Source organism: Arvicanthis niloticus, chromosome 7, assembly GCF_011762505.2.
Source record: "Arvicanthis niloticus isolate mArvNil1 chromosome 7, mArvNil1.pat.X, whole genome shotgun sequence".
NCBI classification, from domain to species: Eukaryota; Metazoa; Chordata; class Mammalia; order Rodentia; family Muridae; genus Arvicanthis; species Arvicanthis niloticus.
The window spans coordinates 49,035,964-49,057,539 of NC_047664.1; the positions used below are offsets into that span (position 1 = coordinate 49,035,964).

Genomic DNA, 21,576 nt, shown 5'->3' on the forward strand with positions numbered 1-21,576 from the left:
CGGGCTTATACAGAAACAAGTGGAATAACTGAATCCCAATGTAGGTCACCTTCCTTAGACTCCCTAGTTCTCCACCCCACTGCTGTGGGTGAGTTAGACTCAATCTCAACTGCTTACTAACAGACCACAACAGGCCCTTCCTTAGCACTCTGCAGCCATGCCATGCGGCTCTGACCATTCCCAGATGCTCTGAAGAAGCTGGGCTTCCGGGAACCCACATGTGGGCTGAGCCCCCAGCCAGCCAAACCCATTTTGAGAACAATCTGACTGAAAATGAGCACCTAGAGGGACACGTTCCAGACAGGCTGAAGGAACCTGAAAGTTCAATAAGCCAGAATTCAAAGTCCAGGTATCAGGCCGACTCCTCAGTAAACTTTAGCAGTAGAGCCTCCCTATAGGAACAGAGACAAAGCCTGGTAGACTCTTCTAGAGTATATGCAAGGACTAAGATCACAGACCCCACCCAGTATGAGTTAAAGGTGTCTGTACACCAACTCCTCCCCACTCATATAAGGCTGACTCATCTCATACCTGATACTGTCCTGAAGCCTCCCCTCCAGATCCCAACTGAAGTTGTCAGTAGCTAATTTCCAGCTTTCAATACTCTCCTCAGCAACATTTAACACCACCTCTCCTTGACACGTTTGTAATGAGAGTCCTGGTTGCTTTAAAAACCGATTTCTGTTCCGTAGACACATTTTTGTTTTAATCCCAGGTGTGGGCAAGAGGCTGCTTCACAGCAGGTGATTATGATTTGCCTCGTGCACTAGCAGGGGTGTGATCTTTGCCAGCTGTACATACTTTAATTCTGGGAACTCTGGAAAGGATATAAATGAGAGAGCCAAGGACGTGGTCCAAGGAGGCTGCTGCTCCTGGTTGCTGCTGTTGCCGCTTGAAGAGAAGTTGGAGATATTCTGACTATGAAGATTACACTTACCTCAAGGAACCCAATGTACCTAATCAGAAAGAAAGTCTATTTTGTTGGCTGAAAGAAGCCTACACCCCCTTCCCCCAACCTTCTTTTTCTTCTACCTAGTACTGGTGGAGTTGGAAGGAAGTAGAGATATAAGAACCCAATAAAATAGTTCAAACAAACAAAAACAGCACACTGCATCCTGAGTTCTTCTCTTGCTTTCCTGCCTATTCCCATCAGTGTCTGCTATAATTTGGATATGACTTGTGTCTCCTAACTGTTGGCATGCTGAAGCTTAACCCCTCATCTCATGGGGGCCTGTCTTAGGAATACCCCACTATGCTGGTACCAATTTGTCTTAGTCAGGGTTTCTATTCCTGCACAAAACATCATAAGAAGTAAGTTGGGAAGGAAAGGGTTTATTTTACCTTACACTTCCACATTGCTGTTCATCACCAAAGGAAGTCAGGACTGGAACTCAAGCACGTCAGGAAGCAGGAGCTGATGCAGAGGCCATGGAGGGATGTTATTTACTGGCTTGTTTCCCCTGGCTTGCTCAGCCTGTTTTCTTATAGAACCCAAGAGTACCAGCCCAGAGATGGTACCACCCACAATGGGCCCTCCCACACCTGATCACTAATTGAGAAAATGCCTTACAGCTGGATCTCATGGAGGCATTTCCTCAAGGGAGGCTCCTTTCTCTGTGATAACTCCAGCTTCTGTCAAGTTGACACACAAAACCAGTCAGTACAGGGCCCTTTGAACCTCTTGAAATGAGAGCAGCATGAACCTCTTCTCTTTATAATTACCCAGTCTCCAGGATTTTCATTGCAGTAACACAAGATTAACTAATGTAGTTTTTTCTTTTTAAGTTCAATTTTATGTGAATGGATGTTTTGCCAGCATATATGTCTGTGTACCTGGTACCCACAGAAGGCATCAGATCCCCAGAACGAGAGTTACAGATGGTTGCTGGGAATTGAACTCAGGTCCTCTAAAAGAGCAGCCAGTGCTCTTAACCACTGAGCCATCTCTCCAGCCCCTCCCTACCGTTTTAGCAAACTCAGTCCCTGGTCTTCTCTGCATACCTCTATTGCCAGTTGCCAGCTTATTTCCTCTCTGCTCTAGTCACCTATATTGACTATGTGTGATTACATGTATATGAATGTTTACAGCATTAGACACAGCAGCAGGAAGGAGAGAGCCCAAGTATCAACTGGATGATAAAATGTCTTTTGATACAAGGGAGTATTATTCACCCATCACCAAGAGAAATGTACTCAGGCATGGTCTAGAGAGAGATAGAATGGAGATCATGCCATGTGTGAGCCAGACACAAAATGCCAGATGTTATGACTGCCCCTTTATAAAATACTCAGAACAGAAAAATCCACTGGAACAGAATGAAGATGGGTGGTGGCCAGGAGCCAGAGGGAGTAGGGCACTGAGAACTGCTTAAGGGCCATGGATTTGATTTTGCCAATGAAAATACTTTGGAACTAGAGGTGATGGCTTTATATAAGAGTTGTATCCTAAATGCTGAAGCCCTTGCCTTACAATGACGGTGCTGTTTCATTCCATGAAAAGAGAAAGCAAACTGAAAATCTCTATAATTTGCGACCATCTAGTAATGGGATTCTGTGCTCACGCCTGTCCTAGGGTGGTCAATGATGATGCTAATCATTTATCTGAGCCGCAGTTTCCTCATCTGTAAACTGACAGGACTAAATTACATCCCAAGTCCTTAACCAGAAGGGTCTGAATCAGTTACATGGAGAAGAGCTGCTTCTGACCTCACGGAGCCATCACACCCTCTAGTCACGAGAATGTGACAGGCTGGAGCCTGTGTTGCCGTGTGAAATATATTCATCTCAGATGGACGCTATATCCTCTTTTATGACAGCAGGAGAAAAGATCCCCATACCTCATGCTTCCACATATCCGGGACCACTGGGTGTAAGTCAGGACTTGAGTGAAATAGACAACACAAGACATGAAGTGTGTTTATTAGGAAGAACACTCCAAACACTCACAAATGGTTCTCACACACACTTAGCCTAGGCTGGAACACAAAAGGATATCACGACAGAGTCCGCTGGGCTTTGCTTGCTTACATCACCAGGGAATTTTCATGGCAGTTAATTTTCAGGTTGTAAAAACTACATCTATGACACCAATATGAAATTTAAAAACAAGTTGCATATCAATGCCAAAAAATGAAAGGATATCATATAGGTCTCCAAAGCAGTCTAGGATGCTGTGGTGCAGGCCTGCTCACATACCTCCCTGGGCCCTCAGCACTGATGGTGCTACCTATAGGACTCTGCTCATTTCCTGTAACATACCTCAATATCCCAGGACAACAAAGGAATGCTATGTAAGAGACAAACAAGACTGGTTATCTCATACCACAAACAGGAATACAGAAAACACGGGGCCAGATGCAGCGACACAGACAGGTTAGTGATGTTTCAAGTGCTCTTCCAGGCACTGAGAAGCAGCTTAGAAATATGCTGGAGTAAGCTCTGTCTTCCCATCTGTGGTTACCACCTGGATTAAGCTTCCAGAGTTTGGCCGTTTGTTCCCAGTGATCCAGTCATGGAAGGTTCTAGAATAACAAGAGATATTTTATATTCTTAAAGGATTCTCTAGGCACGTGCTAATATTCATACTGGTAGACTTGGGTGTGAAGGATGGTTTCTAGAAAGGACTGTGAGAAAGCCACTAGGCATCAGAGACATATATAAACAGGTCCCCAAAGAGCTCAGTACCTGACTCAGAATTAATGTAATCTTAGCTTTTACTTTTGCCCTTTTCTACATGGTCAAGATGCTTCACAACACAGTAGTATGATTTTAATTAAAAAGACAATTTTAGATGATTAACTGTAAGAGACAGATATATGCACCAGACAGGCCAGATATATGCACCAGACAGGCATCCCTACAGGTTGGTTTCCAGACTGCTGAGGACTGTCATCCCAGGAGGTCAGTCTGACCTTTTAAATAAGAGGACGTGCTATCTGCATATAACCCACACATTCTCCAGATGCTCCCCAGTCACCTCCAGACTATGGACAGTAACTCACAGGTCATACGTGCTATGAAGTAAACAGCAGTTAAAACTGTACTGTCTTTAGAGAATGTCGACTGGGGGCGGGGAGGAGTCTCCACCTACTGAGCACTGAGCAGTCCCTTCAGCGTTTGATGTGAAGTTGGTTGAAGTGTCCATGAGAACACACAGAGAAGAAAACCAGCTTATTCTCTGCTCCTTCTCAAGTTTAAAAAGAAACAAACTCGTCCTTCAATTTTAGCAAACATGTCTTGGGTGCCCAAAACAAGTTGTAAACAGCAGGCTGTTATAGTAAAGTGAACTGGAACTTAATACAACTGGCTTTTTGCAGAGGGGGCAACTAAGCATACCTGGACCACGGGGAGGCTCTCTTTATGATGTTTAAAAAAACAGGGAGAAAAAACTTCAAAGTTTTTCATGAAAAAGCAACGAACAGATGAGTTTCTAACAGTGAGGCATTTACATTGGAGGGCTGACCACCCGCCTGAGGCTCCACTGTCAGGATTCCAGACCTCTAACTGGGAAGCACTTGGCTCTTGGGACACTATTGTTCTGGTGTGTAACCCTGAGCACTAGCCTTGACAGTCAGCTGCCAGACACTTGGGCTTCTTCTTCTCTGGATACTGTACGAGCCAAGAAAGTGTATGGACTCGAGACCCAAAGCACTACTAAACACCCTGACATACTGTCACAGATCACAAATCACCCGTCTCTGGGCCAGAGCTGAGCTGGGTGTCTCTGGGAGAAACAGGAGTGACATTTAGGGATTTAAGGGTTTCTATTTTCATCACACATGTCTGTCTTGTCTTTGCCTTCCCAGCAGTGTGGAGTAGGTGAGAGTAAAGGCACGTTTACCACATACAGAAGGCACTGTACTCAAAGCATTTCAGACAAAGTTCACACTAACTTGGCAAGCGAGTTTCAAGTGGGTAAACTGATTGCCAGAGCAAAGGGTGCCTGATTCCCCTGTCTGTGACTAGGTATTCAGGCCCAGGAGCCTCAGTGTTGGGTCCGGAGTCTAGATTCTAGGTTAATATGTCACTCAAGCGCTGTGGAAATGCTGGCCTCTAAAGAGAAATAGGAAAGCAACCAGAAACCAAAACATGGTGTCTTCTCAACTTCTCTTTTCAGTCACGTGTTAAAGCATGACTCCCAGCTCATGTGGTTAGCAGGCCCACAGTCCTGCAGCCATACAGTCTAAGTAGGAGCCTGGTTTGCTGTTCTTTGGAAGGTTACTCAGTCTTAAATAAAAAGACGTTTCTATGAACATCAAATAAAGTAATAGGAAGTGTGGGCTGAGTGTGCGGGGGAGGGGTCAGTTCAGTCAGTATAGTGCTTGCCACCAAAGCACACAGATCTAATTTAGATCTTCTGAAAGAGCATTGGGGAAAAGTCAGGCACAGCTGCACATGCCTATATTCCTAGAGCTGGAGAGGTGGAGACACGAAGCTCTCCAGTGTTTGTGTTCCAGCCAGTATAGCCAAAACAGTGAGCATCCAGTTCAGTGAGGGACTCTCATAAACTGAGGTGGAAGGCTGCAGAGGTAGCTCAGTGGACAAGAGTACATACTGCTCTCGTAGAGGAGCTAAGTTCAGCTCTCAGCATGCACACCAGGCAGCTCATAACCCCCTGTAATTGGAGCTCCAGGGACTGTCTCACCACTAACACCAGCTCCAGGGACCTCTTCCAACACCTGAGTTCATGGGCACATATCCACAATCAGACACAAGCACATACATTAATTAAAAATAAAATACATTTTAAAAAATAGAAAATGGCTTAAGATACCCAATGTGGATCACCTCTGACTCCCAATGCATGCCCACATACATACATACATACATACATACATACATACACACACCCATAATAGGAAGGGTTTAGAATAGTGCTTACTTAATATATAACTAGCACTATGTGGGTACTTGTTTCAAACATAAATAGAAGTTCTCTCCATTTAATTTAAATGACTCTAACAGTAGGTCAAAATTGCAAACATCCAATACAGACAACAAAGCAGCTATTACATTGGCACCATGGGGAAGGCTATCTCCTGTAGGGGCTGTGACCTACCCATCTCATGTCCAGGCAGCACCTGGCTGTGGTAGGTGCCTAGTGAACCTAGACTTATTAAAGCAGGCTTTAAGGAACTGAGATAAAAGGAACACCAGAAAGTAAGACCAGGTCCTTCCTCAGTGAGCTTTCAAACTGTCTCCAGGTTCACTAACAGTTGACTAGAATTTTGGAAATACATCTCTGGCTCAGCATTGTCTCAGTCAATATGTCTCAAACCATATGTCTCAGTCAATGCTGAGCCAGAGATGTATTTCCAAAATTCTAGTCAACAGTTAGTGAACCGGGAGAGACATATGGTTGTCCTTCTATCTTTTCCTCCTATCTTCCTGCCTCTGGTTGCTCCTGGATACATTACCAATTCATAAGGAGGAGATGGGGCTGACTGACCACTTGGGTCAGACACACTGCCAAGTGCACAACACACACAATCCTGTTTCCTTCTCATCACGGACCCTCATTACACAGGCTAGCAGTCTGTGTGCTAGGACACTTTACAGGTATGCATGCTTTGGTCAAACAGGGATAAGAAAAGAAGCCAGGATTCATATCAGGGCTATTAACCCCTTCATATAACTGCTCTTCTCCTAGACCAGCTGTCTCAGGCCCTCAGAGCCCCAGAACCTCGCCCAGGATCACTGAGAGTCCCCAAAGGGCAGCAAACAGAGCCTGGAGGCTGCTTAGTCACTGCCTTTCCTGTGATACTCACTCCACCAGGAACTCTAAGGGTGTCCATGAGCTGAAGTCTGCCTCGGGCATTGATTTCCTGTTCATCGGAGTATCCAGGGTAACACTGCAATGTAGAGATAAGTGTGTCATTTGTGCATCGCCTTCATAACAACAGGAGTCTGGTCCTTGACCATGAAAAGACAAACACAGCACCGCCACAGGGAGCCTCTGGCACTGAGAGTGACATTTACATGAAGAGATCAGACAAGATAATCAGAGACCAGCAAGCTGCCCACATTAACAAAAATCACAACTGAGAGGAATCCAATAAGGCCCGGTGTGACTCAAACTTGGGGCAGACAGAAACAAAACAGGGAGAGTTACATTTTACCTTTATGTCAAACACAGCCTTATCAAAGGCAAGTGCCTCATTAAGTCCTCGTATACTCTCTGAAATGTGGCAGACTCATTTCTAAGGATTCATGGGAAATAATATTCCTCAAAGCATCAAAATTGCAAACTGTCATTTTTTAAGCATATGGCTGTCTTCCAGGAAGTTTATGATATTCAGGAAGAGAATACAGAACTGGCACAAAGCATTCAGACATCAGTCAGAACAAACCATAGGGCAGCTCAGTCATAAAAGCCTCACAGGTGAAGGACTGGAAAGCTAGCCAGTCCCAGAGCTGCCCCAGGAGCCCTTTACAGGACAGAAAGCAAGAGGCAAGCCAGTTGGCACTAGAACTCTTCCATTGAGAAAGCACATGCCATGTCCGAGGCAGCAGCCTCCGCCTGAGACAGCTGACTAGGGATTTGCTTCCTGGTCAGTCAGAAATGTCTCCATACATTGCCACAATCTCCTACATAATTTCCCCGCACTGCTGCCCTGGCTCTACATGCACACTGACTTTATAGCCATGTGAAAAGAGAAGTATATAAAGTAAAATAAAGTATGTAGTGACTTTAAAGGTAAGAGTGAGGTTGAAAAGAAAGCATGAAAGATGAAAAAAGATAGACCCATCCTCAAGAAAGATAGTTGAAATTCTGAGATACTACCATGGGCTGAATGTGCCTCCCAGGCCAGACTCTTAGGTTGAAACCTAGCCTGCGGGGTAACAAGAGTGGGGTCTTTAAGAGATAATTAGGCCAGGGTGTGGCCCCATCGATGGATGAGGTACCTACAGAAGGGCTTGAGGGAGCCCCTTTGATTCCCTACCATATGACAGCAGAGAAGGTATCATCTAGGAACAGGCTTTCACCAGACATCAACCCGCTAGCATCCTCTGCCTACACAACTGTGGTCAGTACAATGCTGTGGCTTATAAAACACCCAGCCTAGGGTACTTTGTACAGTATCGGGAATACACTCAGATGGGAGCTTAAGAGTCTGGTGACACACACTCAAAGCCCTGATAGAAAGGGACTCTCAAACCATCAGCACTCAGCAGTGGGCAAGGTGTGAGCAATGGGACTCCCATCCCAAACACTTACGGAAGCACAGCAATGGCAGCAGCCCCAGGCGGCATGCCACTGTTCTTCCCTGCAAGGCTCTGGCAGAGCTGATGGACAGCTCCCTTGGCCATGCCGTAACCGATCATCCCTGGGAAAGTGAAGAAGACAGTTGGTTACACCAATGTTGGATGCTGTATCTCCTCATTCTCTCTGCCCCCTTAAAACTTTAGCCACAGCTGTACCCTTTAACATGGTACCCTCACTAGCCCTACCAGAATAATAGCAAACAGAGGGTGGTAATGGGACAGGTAGGCAGGGGTATGACCTTGGGCCAGTTTCCAAAAATGCAGGTTTTTAAAGGGCATGGTGCCACTAGCCATTCCCCTTCTTCAGGTGGCACGAAGGAGTACAAAGGGTCCTAGGCCGAGCACTTCAAAAGTGGGGCTCTCAAGTCTGCTTTCCTGATGACTGTAATGGTCATGGATTCTCTAGCCTTGGTTGTCTATGTGCACATGAAAGTTGTAACTCACACCTTAACCATCAACAAGTCTGCACTGAGGACCCAAGAAGATATCAACCAGGAAAAACCCAGGAAGGCCCCAGGGGGAACACGTGGTTCGAGGGACTGCTAAGCTGTTGTGGAGGGCTCAACTTTGCACTGGGCAGCTCCATTGAGCTGCCTGCCCAGGACCATAGAAGAAGGTGTTTTCCCACTCTCTCTCCTATTCATCACTACTCATGGTGTTCTCACTAGCACAGTTATTCCCACTGTGGAGCAGGCATCTACAGCCCATTGGGGGCATTTCCTTCCTTATCTAACATGCAGAGCAGCAGACTGCGTATTCAGACACAGCTGCCTATTACATATTATTAATATATATTAATAGTATTATGTCTCTATGATCGTCATGCTCATCACTGTCATTCTGCTGCCTATCAAGTCTACTGCTCCAATGATTGCTTGCTTCCAGTCACCAAACCCCCACTTAACCTTCATATGCCATTGAGCCTCCTCTGACCATAAATCCCCAGACTCAGTGCCAGGCACGTGACGAAATGCAAGGCAGCTCTCTGACATCAAGGGTCAAAAACCTAGGGTCCAAGTTGAAGGTCATGGCTAAGGACTCACACTGATTCCTCAGCGCTGTGACTCAAGGAGAATCAACAGCCCTCTCAGCCACCGACCACGTCTACACGAGTGCAAGGAGCTCTGGAAACCCCAGGCATCTGTTCCCCTAGAGCTGGAGTTACAGGTAGCTGTGAGCTGCCTGATGTGAGTGTCTGGAGCCCAACTCAGGTCTCTGCAAGAGTTTCCTGTGCTCTTAACCACTGAACCATCTCTCCAGCCTCTGTTTCTTTTTTTGAGACATATTCTCATTATGTAGTCCTGGCTAGACAAGAACCAGCTATGTAGAATACACTTGGCCTCAAACTTGCAGCAATCCTACCTCCTCCTGTGAATTACTGGCATGAGCCACCATGTCCAACCTCAGAAAGAGACACTCAAGTTATTTTTTAAATTACTTTATTTATTTATTTAGTGTGTGTGTCTGTGTGTGTGTGTCTGTGTGTGTGTGTGTGTGAGAGAGAGAGAGAGAGAGAGAGAGAGAGAGAGAGAGAGAGAGAGAGAGGCTGTGCACATATCATAGCACACATATGGAAGTCAGAGGACAGCTTGTGAAAGTTGTTTTTTTCCTTCTACCACAAGAGTCCTAAGGATCAAATTCAGGTCATCAGGTTTGGTGGCAAATCAAATGCCTTTTCCCACAGAGCCCGTCTCCCCAGCCCTCAATACATTTTTATTTATATGAGCATGACGGTCATGGTGGCACATACCTGCCATCCCAGTAACTGGAGTGTGAATTCAAGTCCATTCCAACATACACAGGATGAACTCTGCTCCAAAAAAATAAAAAATGTTTCTAATATAAAAGTGTGTGAATGGAAAGAGAGTGAGGTGGGATGTACACAAGAACACATATAGAATGCTTCCGGATGTCTGAAGTCTGTGACTAACTGTAGCTGGGGAGTGCTGTAGGGATCAGGCACCTGAGTAGGCACCAGCCTTCCTATTAGGTACATGTCCTTCATCACCATGTGAAATTTCCTATATGTGCTGGTTAAAACAGGCTAAGAAAATTACACTGATAAAAACAATACATTGCCATCCACTTTCTCCCTAAGTTCTACTCACCCCTTGGTGACATCAGCTCCTCCATAGAACATTTGCAGGGACAGAACCTTCTCTTCTCTCTTTTCCCCTAATTCTCCCCTTGACTCATGCAGGGTATTTGCTTAGAAAGTAATTAAGCAGCACAGGGTCCCTGCTCCCTGCTCCCTGCTGCTGTGGCAGGCCCTCAACACACTGTCAACAGCCAATCTGTCATCTGCCAGCTCACACCTCACTTCCTAGCCAGGTGGTCTCAGACAGGCCACCTAGAATCGCTAAGGTTTTTCTCAACTGTAATCAAGAGACAGTCATCTTCATATTTTCCAGGTACCTTTCTCTGGTAAGTAAAAGACAAACAAACAAAAAACACATTACACATAAGATGCCTAAAACTTATACTTTAAAAATAAATGTACCAAGGTGTAATGTGCATAAAGAGCTACACGTGCTCAGGGTGTCCCATTTGAATTCATCCTGACACAAGTACACTGGCCCTCTTAAGCTTCTCTCCTCCCACAACTCACTGAGGCTCTGCTAACTGAAGTCAGGGATGCTCTTGTCACAGACGGTCTGCAAGTGTAACAGCTCAAAGGGCAGGGCATCCTAAGTCCAGGGAGGTGGGATTCATAGCCCAGTGCAGGAACCAATCACTGACCAGCTTTAGCAACAACAGATTGCCAACGAGGGTCAAGGTCTCCAGAAGTTACTTAGAGAAGTATTTCACCATCCTCCTTTCTCTGTCTAATCAGAGGGCAGGGAGCCAATGGCCTAAAACTACAACAAACTCAGCAGTGTAAAGGGAGGGTTCATCCTCTCCACTCCAACACTATAAACGCTGGGAAGCTTTGAGAGGAAAGAAATGAGCAACCAGCAACCCAAGACATAATTCAACAGGACAACACAGGTACAAGGCCCTTTGCAAAATATTTTTTTAAAAGTACATACAACTACTATGAGTACTTTCTTCCAAATTAGAACATGACCATACATTTCCCCAAGAGTGGCTTCCAACCACAGCACAGAATGGTGCAGAGCAGGAGCGCTAAGATGAACCATCATGTGGAACTGTCTGCACTTATAAACCAAAGGAAATGGGAACCTGCTTTGTCCTTTAGAAAAATTAGTCTTTCAGTCCTGGGGTTTCGTTTTTGAAATGTCAACCTATTACTCATTTCTCTGTTTACTTTCTAGTGCCTCTGCCCTATGTCCCCTTTCATAAAAAGCAGCTCTCAAGCAGACAGACACCTAACATTTACCCAGCTTTAATTACTCCAACAGCCACGGACCTGTTAGCTCTTGTGCTCTGCAAAATGCAATGAGCAGCAAGAAATTACTAATTAGCAAGAGACTCGTGGTTCAGAGAGTTACATTTAAAACTGAGAAGGTGCCCCAAGATCTCTGCCGTTTAGATTTAAAAAGGAATACATTTTAAACTCAAGTAGTACAGATGAAACTTGCTTCCCACCCCTCTGTGTCACCTAATACCTCTAGCCTTGGCCCTAAATGAATTTATAAAATGTACTCATCCCCCAAATTTGCCTGTTGTTCTAATCCCCCTAAATTCACAGTTACTGTATTTAGAGACAAGGTCTTTAAAGTGGTAATTAATTAAAGTGAGATCGATAGGGTGTGACCTTCATTTAGAATGACCAAGGTGTGTTTCTACAGGGTAGAACTTAGAACCCAGATACACAGGGCAATGACTATATCCGGATTCAAGAAGGAAGCCATCTACAAGCCAATGAGTGAGGAGTAAGGCCTCAGAACCAACCTATCAACACCCTGGTCTTGGATATCTCACCTCTAGAACTGTTAGGAAATGTGTTTGTTGTTTGATCAAGCCAAGGCATGTCAGCCCCAACAAACAAATACAGGAAGTAAGAAATACAAAAGAAAGGGTCTTCGTGGTGGCACATACATCAGGGGCTTGCTTCAAAGTCTACTCACTACACATGAATTAAATAATTATGGACAATTCACTTAGCTCTCTAAATTTCCTACCCAAGGAACTGAAAAGGTAATAATGATGCCTATACCAGGATTCAATAAATACATGTGTGAAGTAGAAGGTATGTAAAACAATACTTGATATTTCGGGTGAATATAGTAAGTCCTACCATATGGTAGGCACTATCTATGTGTCAACAACTCTGTAGTCACTCTTAAGTTAGGTAATACAGTCACTGTTTTACAATTAAAGAAACTGGCAAAAATCTGACCAGAGAATCGGGGTCAAGAATCCACTTGCCAAGATTATTTCCCTAGAGCAAGATTAAGAGTCTTCCTCATAAGAAGATTCTGGCATAAAAGGCAGTAAATCCACCCAATGAAAAGTTCTAGGAGCACAAATGGATTTGTACCTCCTCAACCCAGGATGTATCCAGCAGCTGCAGCACGAGAATCATTCGCACTGCACACATAAAAAATGAAGGCTTACCAGGAGTCCCATCCAAGGCAGCTTTGGCCCCAGCCAGGGTCAGGAGGCCTCCTTCCTTCAGGTGCTTTGTGGCCAAGTGGCTGGAGATAGTGGATGTCCACACACTCTGCTTCCACATCAGGTCACAGTTTTTAAAGAGTGCTGGGGAACAGGACAAAAAATGTGAGCTCATCATTTCCAGAGAAAAACCCAGAAGGCCAGCTCAACTCACACTGCCTGCACTACAGGGAGTCCTCCAGACTCTGCAGATCTAATAAAAACACAGGGTCTAATAAAAACAGCACAGGGCTCAATGGCCAGTGATGCAGATTCAAACACAGGCCATGCCATCTCCCAAGGCTCAGTTTCCTCACCTGCTAACTGCCAAATTGTTTAGCCAATAGACTTTAGCAAATAACTTTGGGGTCAACAGACTCATCAAACTGTCATGACTTCAAAAATGGTTTTACTTTATAAAGATGCTTAGATTAATAATAAGAATGTCTATCCCTATTCTGGCTTTTACCAATGATAAAAATCCATAAAACAACTACCCTATAGTAGTAAAAACAGTTTTTACAGAGTTACATTTTCATGGATAAACTTAATGAGAGCCTGTGAGAGTCTGTACAAGAACACTGAAACAGTGACCACTTAACAGCTGTGTTGACCTTCTGGCCCTGCCAGAGACTGGAAAGGAACAGGTGGTGACACTGTCACACTGTCAGGCTCCCCCCACCCCAGCTCTCATGCTCTCTTGACCACCCACCTTACACCACAGGATAATGCTGAAGAACACACTCACTAGACACTAGCCTTTGGCTCTGGACTTCCCAGCCTGTAGAACTATGAGCAGTCAGTTTCTACAAATCACCCACTGCTACCGCCACAAATCAAAGAAAGAAATGGCACTGTGGCAAGGATCCCAAGAGACAAACAGAAAAGCAGCTGGCCTGCCACCTCATCTATACCAGAGCCATGGCAGCTAGACAAAGAGGAGAGCAGAAGCAATAATTAACTCGGAGAAGGACTCACACTTGGATTTGGCATTGCCCCCGGCCCATCCTCCAGCCACACAGAGAATGGCATCCACCTTCTGGTCACCTAGGAGCTTTCCAACCTCAGCAGTGACCTTAAACAAAAGAGGCAAAAAGAGGTACACACTGGAAGGTGAGTTTGCCTGATCTTTCCCTTCTTTTTAAGCCAGTTTACAAGCCCATCAATTGGCCTGGAAAATTAGATGGAAGAAGTTCCGTGCATTTTGGATAGTAAAGCCAACCACCTTTCAATATGGCTTCCATAAAGCAGTGCCTCTACATGAGTGCTCTAAAAGGCAGAGACACAAGCACCTCCCAAAATCAAATAATAAAAGGAGGGAAAGGGTTTTTAAGAACATCACTGGGGCCTTATGACAAAGAGGTGAAGTTCTGGTTTGTGCCTTTACAGATTTTCTTCAGGAATCACAAACTCATGATCTAGAAGGTTCATTTATTCACCCTACCCCACCTCAAACAAAAACCATTTTAACAAAGAAATATCACTAAGCAACAAAAGAAAAAAAAAACCCAGACAACTGCAAAATGCTAGTACGTGCTGAGTACAGAGTTCATTTCAATGGTCTCTGTGTTTGAAATCTTAAAGCCCTGAGAAGGAATCCACACACTCTCATTATCATTTATTAAAGGGGCAGGCTGGCAGCAGGCCATGTTGGCTGGCCACCGTGCCTCTTATTTGCTCGAATGTCTGAGGTAATGCCTCTGAGGTGTTCAGAATGCTCCATCTTTTGAAAACTCATACCAAGGCCCAACATCTCTCCAGTGGCATCTCCATGGAACCATTACTTCCTTTCTGAGGACTCAAACTGTTCCTTCTACAGGAGTGCTCAGGCAATACAAACACGGTTTTCCTGCGCACCACGCCCAACGCTTTCCTTTCACACAGATTCTAGAATCTTGTGCCTTATACCTAATCTGGTTTATTATTTGTTGACCTTTCTCCTATGGCCCTGAGCAATCCTACAGGCTACTACTCCCTTCTTTCAGAAGCCAGAACCTGGACCCTGACTGCCAGAGGCTGCAACTACTCTCCACATATGGATGGGTCCAGTATCCATACCATCCTTCCTACTCTTCAAGGAAGCACACATCAACTATGAACTCTCTGACTTTTTCACACCTTTCTTCATTCTTACAATAAGGTAAGCAATTCCAAATCCCAGCCTCCTCACTTCTGCTTTCTACCCAGGAGTCTTCTAGAGATTCAAATCTCTTCTCACTTCTAGATCTCTTGTCCCTAGCTGAATTTCCTGAGTGGGAGACCAAATTCACACATGCTAGGATTAAATTTCCTCTCTGGTACCTCAAAATTCAAAACCAAGTGTCATACAGTTGACACATAAATTCACAATGGGATGAAAGAAAGCAGAGATTTGAAAAGCTATAGATTATAATAAGGCATTTTGCCCTGCTGATACATTCTATATAGTCAAGTCTTGGGTGGGGACAACTTTGACATTCAAAATCCTATATGGTGGCTAGCAAGACAGCTTAGCAAATAAAATGCTTCCCGCACGACCTGTTAGCTGAATTAGACCCCTAGACCCAGTAGTATAAGGCAAGAACTGACTCCCAGAAGTTGCCCTCGGGTCTCCATACATTATGGCATGTGCACCCACAATAACAGTCTCATTCATTCACGCACCTCCCCTTCTCATCCCTCTCTGATAATAACAATAATGATAATAAATAGATAAGCCCACACTGATATCAGAACTGAGAAGACTCTGAAAACAGAAAAACTCTGGTTTTCCATACAATAAGGAAAAACTAAGTAAGCCACAGCCAACCAACAAAATAAAATACTATACATCAGCAAAGTGTTTAAGTGAGTTAAAGTATTTAAACTAAAGGGTAAACTTAAAAAAAAAAACTATCAAATATAAAACGTAAGATAGGCAACACCAGTAACACAGGACAGGCATAGTAAAGGCAAGGAAACCTGCCAAAATAAGCCAGTCAGAAATAGAGCCTAGAATTTACCTTTTGTTTTTCACATTTTCTAAGTTTTTCTCTAGAGGATTTTAGAATTGGCAGACAAAGAACACAGCCAGGGGAACCCTCCCTGGGCCTCTCCTGTCACCATGAGGGATCTTTTAGAATTACCTGGTCGGCCTGCTCCGTGAATGAATCTGTCATCTTAACAACCACGCTGGCACTGGCCTCCTCGTTCTCCACCACATCGATGCTGGCAACCCACTAGAGCAAGAACAACAGCTTGTGACTTCTCTAAAGAGCAACCCCCAGAAATAAGAGCAATGAAAAAGTGAAGAGACTTAAACTGACATACACGGGATCAGAAATGCTTCCAGTTTGCAATTTGGGATTCGAAAATATTTGAATATACTTATCTTGGGAATGGGACTGAAGTCTAAACACAAAATTCACATGTTTAATATACTTTGCATACTCAATCTAAAAGTAATTTTACATAGTACTTTTAAATTAAATCTTGAACATGCGAGAGGTTTCATGGCATGAAACTTCCCATCTGGGGCATCATATAGCTCTTTAAAAGCTCAAGATTTAGAAGCATTTCAGATCTTGAGATATTTACCATGTAAACAAAACCCACTAGAGAAAGGTAGTAACAACTGACCTCCCAGACATCCTTGAGGGACCACTGACTACAGTTGGTCCACCGTCTACCACACCGCACCCCAGCTCTCAACACGGTCCTTTCCCCTCCCTGCTGGATTCTGAAAGCCACACCTTCCATGTATCTAATGACACCTGAGGTCACTCTGTGATCTCTGTCACCAATACTTAAACCTGCTAGCCCAGGAGACAGCTACAAATAATATGGAGTTGGAGGGGCAGGGATGGACCACCCTGAAAATGACAGATGCTGAAATATAAACTATACGTGCCACACGTGTTGTTACTCTATTCGTGTTATAAAACCATTTCAAAATGTAAAACCCTTCACAATTCGAAACTCCTGGGTTCGTAGAGATGATGGCTATCTGGCTGTCCTGTGGAAGACCCCCGCCCTTCAGCAGAGGCAGATGAATGAGCCTTCAGTGCAGATGTCCAACTCAGGTATTAATGCTGGCTCTGCCGTAAGGTGGCAATCTTCTCCACCACAGAAAGCGGGTGACTGATTAAAAGGGTCAGTAAAAACCAAATGACATGGAGGGTGCTCACTCCTCCATCGAGGAGTTTTACTTCAGAAACCTCCAGGTCCTTCAGACTGAAGCCCCAGATGTCAGTATCTACCTTTAGGAGCAATTACAGCCTCGCTGAGCACTCATTACTAGTATACCACAAACCATGGGGAATAATAGAAAGTCGACCCCGCCCAGCCCTCCCTAAGGTGCCAGGAAGGAGAGGGAACAGAATCCCAGGAAAATCGGCATATCCAACTCAATACAGAGGCCGAGGAGGAACAATGTTTATTGGCTGGCTGCCTGGCTCATGCTCAGCTGCTTCCTTATGCTGCCAAGGCTCAACCTTCCTAGACATAGTGCCACCTATAATGGGCTAAGTCCTCCCAGGCCAACCATCCATCAGGACAAGCTCTCAGACATGGGCACGGGGAAATCGACCTGTGCAATTTATCAGCTGAGGGTCTCTCTTTCTGGGTGACTTTAGATTGTCAATGTGACAATAAAAGGCAACCAGCACAAGAGATCAATGAAGTTAGAGTCAGGGAGAGCTGATATGTAGGAGTACAGGGCCCAGTGGAGGCAGACACACCCCACATCTTCAGAGCTGCCTTTGTCTCCACTTTTTGAAGACTGTGGAAAACATCCCAGTCTTCCTAGGCTCTAAATAGGTAGCGCTATTATTCTTGTACCACACTTAAGCCAGGACAAAATCCTGTGCCCCTCTCTGTAGTCTCAGGGGCATCCTTTGCCCAGGCTGCTGCTTCTAACTAACTAAACTCTCGGGAAGGTGCTCCAAACTCCAGGGCTTACTCTAGAAGTGATTCTAGATCCCTGCTAAGCGGAACCATTCTGATCCCTGCTAAAAAGGCTGGGGGCCAAGATCAGTTCTGCACTCATTTGCCACCGTCTGGGAGTGGACATCTGACTAGACAAAGTAGTTGAAATATCCTTTACTAAGCAAAGATGTCAGCAGCTGCGGGGCTGAGCCTTCTCCTACCAGTTCCAACAGGGCTAATAATACTGCCTGCAACACAGGCTGTAGTATCCGTAACAGCTAGCATTTAAACGGCGTTTACCTATTATCTCATGTATTCATCACGATCGGCCCAAGAATAAACAGAAACGTTATTGTCATTTATTTTGCAAGGGAACTGAGGCTAGCGGGCACCAAGATCACTAGGCTAGTAATTTAGGGCAGCCCAATTCTTCAATCTGCCTTTCCCCTCCCAGTTTGCTCACACCGCTCCTCTTCCCTCCCAAGTCACGCTGAACCTTCTTGGCCTGGAGGAGGCCTAGGGAGCACCTACACCTCACGCTCTTTGCAGGGCAGAGGCCAGGCACCTGTGGCCCAGAGCAGACCAGTGCGTGCGCGTGCAGCCTAGTCACGGGTGCACATGGCCGGCAGTCCCCGATCTCCCCGCTACTCCTAGAGTCTGCCGCTTGCAGCGGCCGTCTCGCAGTGTTACCCAGTTGCGGGCCCGGAAGGCCTGTACGCAGCGCGAGCCCAGAGCGCCCCTGCCGCCGTACACCAGCACCCGGCGCGCCTCGCCTGAAGCCGCCATCCTGCTACTGACAGACTCCCGCGGTACTGAACGCCAAGCCCAAACGCACTCCCGGGCTCGCCGCTACCCTGCGAAGAACTCAAGATTTCCCAGAACACCCGCCCCTGCCTGTGCCCCGCCCCCCCAAAAACTCCCGCCCCGAGGTGGAGACGGAGACATTGCAGAGCCACGCCTTCTATTTCAGCCAATAGAAGCTCGAAAACCGGAGCGCGTGGTCGCAACTGTGCCCCGCCTACCCTCCCCGCTAAGAGACAGTAAGCCACGCCTTCCTCAGTGAACCTGTAGAAACTAAGCAGCTGAAACAGACGCTCTCTGTTGCGCCCCGCCCATCTGCCCCGCCTTCACCGCCCTGGAGCCAATAGGAATGTAGCAACCTAGGCGCGTGCTCTAAACTGCGCCCTGTCTACCCGCCCCACCTCCGCTCGTAGCCCAGTAGGCACGGAGCACTCTCGCTGCACTGCCGAGAACCCTTCCTAGGAAGCGGACAGCCGCAAAGTTCCGCCCTCAGGCAGCAAGCTTTCTGGAGCGCCACCACCTAGCCAGAAGCAATAGTTTATTAGAGCAGACGCTGCTGGGCTCAAGTTAGAGAAAGTAATTTCAAATACAAACAGACCAAAATTTTTAACTACCAAATAAGAGATGAACTTTGCCTGGCTCCATTGTCTAATAGCTGCGTGACCTAAGCAACTTCTTCAGTTGTTTTGTGTTGTGCCTCAGTTTCCTCGCAAATAAAATGTGAATAATAGGCTGTACCTAGAGTTGGAAAAAAGAGCATAAAAGGTACATCGAGTAGTGCGCAGCTATGTCTTATCAATACTGGTTATTAAAATTCACTGAGCATCTTAGAAGTCTGTTCCATTTGTTCAAAAGGAAGACTGCTGTCTAAATGGGGATACATTTAAAAGTGAAAATCTGCCAAAACAGTGATACAAAATTTGTAGTGCTCTGTTGTTTAAATAAACCTCTCCATTTCTGGAATTAACGCCTTTAAAACAAAGACTATGATGAGGAGTTACTACTATATTTAAAATAGCATTAGTATTTAGCACGACAGTCTTTGGTCTGGTAGGGGCACGAATTTAATGATGTTAAGTTTTAGGCCTGTCCTAAACTGTGTGCCTATGGGTCCCTGGCTGCATGGGATCCCAAGCAAGGGATATTTTAATAAGTTAAGATCCACCAAATGCCAGCCATCCCCAGCAGATCCTGGTGTTACCCACCACTTGTAAGTTAATTACTTCTGCTCATGAGCAAGGTATTTAACAACTGCACTGCTGACGTTTAGCATCAGATAATTTGAACTAAGACTGCCTGTATGTTTATAGTATTCACAGCATCCCTGGGCTGGAACCCTAGAAGCCAGTAGCAAGCCCCTGCCCTCTGTCATAGAGATCAAAAATATCTCTAGCCAGGCCTGGTGGTACAAGCCTGGAATCCTAGCTACTCCTGAGGTCGAGGCAAGAGGATCACAAGCTCAAGACCTGGACAGTAGACTGAATTCAAGGTCAGATTAGGTAATTTAATGAGACCCTGTTTCAAAATAAAGAGTGGTGGGCATGTAGCCCAGTGGTGGAGTGTTTGCCTAACATGCCGGAGGACTTAAAATTCAATCTCTGAAGCCGGGAGGAAGGGGAAGAAGAGGAAAAAAAAATACACGTTAAACATTTCCAAAGATCCTTTGATGGGTAAAAATTCACCTTTGACTAAGAACCAATATCTATCGATGTTTTATGTCACCTTCAGAGAGAGAGAGAGAGATGCTATATTGAACTTCTTTGTGCGTTTCCAGCCCACACGGTGCCTTGTACACAACAGACACAGTTTTTACTTGTAACAGATAAGACCTGCAGACCTATGTCAGAAAACAGCAGGATGTGGCTGGCAGAATATTCCACGGTCGGGAGCTGTCTTATCCAAGGTAGAATTGTTGAGAAGTCTGAGGGCGAGAGAAAGGCCTATTTGTCTAGTGCCCTCCACAGGCCAGGCACTGTTTCACACAATCTGTGTGTGCGAGTTCACTTTCCTGTACACAACAATCCTACGGCTGGCTGTAAAAATAATGCATAGGAGTCTCAGACACCTGCCTAAAGAGAGCAACACTGAACCTGGTCTTCGATAATTAGAGTTCCTCTTGACCACCACTTCAGTCAGCATGGCATGAGCTTTCTAGAACTCAGGTGTTATCCCATAGAATTTTTCTGAAAACCTCAAAACATTGAAATCTGATGTAAGTTCATCATTTAATACAGAACTATATAATAAAAAAATACAGAACTATATAATAAAAAATATACAGAACTATGACTCCAAGGCATTAAGTACATCCTATCCTCCAAAAACATTGAGTGTTAGAATAAGGATGTCAGCTAACATTATTTGCCATGCATTAATATGCAAGCAGTCTTCCAGGGCTCTTGTATGTATTGTCTCATTTATGGTCAGATAAACATTTTCTATTTCCAGGCCACTGTGGTAAAGGTAAGCTGCCGTATTTTGAAGACCTACATTCCAGCCCAGTGTCCACATTGCTTTGTCCATAAGAAAAATAATGGCCTAGCCCACAGGGCTGCTGAAGCATCAGAGACGCTAAATCATATGCTAAAGCCCTTTGTACTGGAGAGCCCCCAACAAGCTTCAGAAATGCTATTCTTTGTTGCCCTTATGGAGAGGCCACTGTAGCAAGTCCCCTCACAAGTGAGACCCATGTCATTTCTATAACATGCTCACATGTCTCCATGAGAGAATCTCAAGGTTCTCACTGACCAACAATAAAACTTGAGAAGCACCTCCCCCCACCCCGAGATCTTTGACAAAACTGGAGAGTTTACTGTGCTGCCTTTACCCAGTTTTGCTCCCCAGGGTTTTTACAGAGTGGCTTTTGCCAGTCTCACAGGACCCTACACTCAGTAAAACAGTGAAGGTCACAATTTTAAAAGCCCCACGGTATAAAATAGGAAATAGAAATTATTCATTCCTGGGGTTTACAGATTACAGAGACAGAGAGGCTTGCTGAAAATAAGAGATACAGAGGAAGTGGGGAGGAAATAAGAGTGGGAAAGGGGTGAAGAATATGATCAAAGTAAC

At 45.2% G+C, this 21,576-nt stretch overlaps 1 protein-coding gene and 1 long non-coding RNA gene across 3 annotated transcripts in view; one reads left to right on the forward strand and one right to left on the reverse strand.

Annotated features, from left to right (window-relative positions):
• Window positions 1-2,902: 2,902 nt before the first annotated feature.
• Qdpr (quinoid dihydropteridine reductase) overlaps window positions 2,903-21,576 on the reverse strand; it is a 45,883-nt gene continuing 27,209 nt past the window's right edge. Inside the window, exons 1-7 of one of the 2 annotated variants that reach the window (XM_034509510.2) lie at window positions 18,397-18,583; window positions 15,927-16,019; window positions 13,801-13,897; window positions 12,787-12,927; window positions 8,219-8,327; window positions 6,768-6,851; window positions 2,903-3,521 (exon numbers count right to left, since the gene is read on the reverse strand). In XM_034509510.2, coding sequence (XP_034365401.1) covers window positions 3,416-3,521; window positions 6,768-6,851; window positions 8,219-8,327; window positions 12,787-12,927; window positions 13,801-13,897; window positions 15,927-16,019; window positions 18,397-18,492 — 726 coding nt within the window. In that variant the 5' untranslated portion in view covers window positions 18,493-18,583 and the 3' untranslated portion in view covers window positions 2,903-3,415. Of the gene's footprint in view, window positions 3,522-6,767; window positions 6,852-8,218; window positions 8,328-12,786; window positions 12,928-13,800; window positions 13,898-15,926; window positions 16,020-18,396; window positions 18,584-21,576 lie in introns of those variants that run through there. The other variant, XM_076938463.1, reaches the window with a different exon arrangement.
• LOC143443097 (uncharacterized) lies at window positions 13,798-15,960 on the forward strand. The gene is made up of 3 exons (XR_013111829.1): window positions 13,798-13,935; window positions 14,808-14,962; window positions 15,828-15,960. It is a non-coding gene; the product is annotated as an uncharacterized LOC143443097 (long non-coding RNA).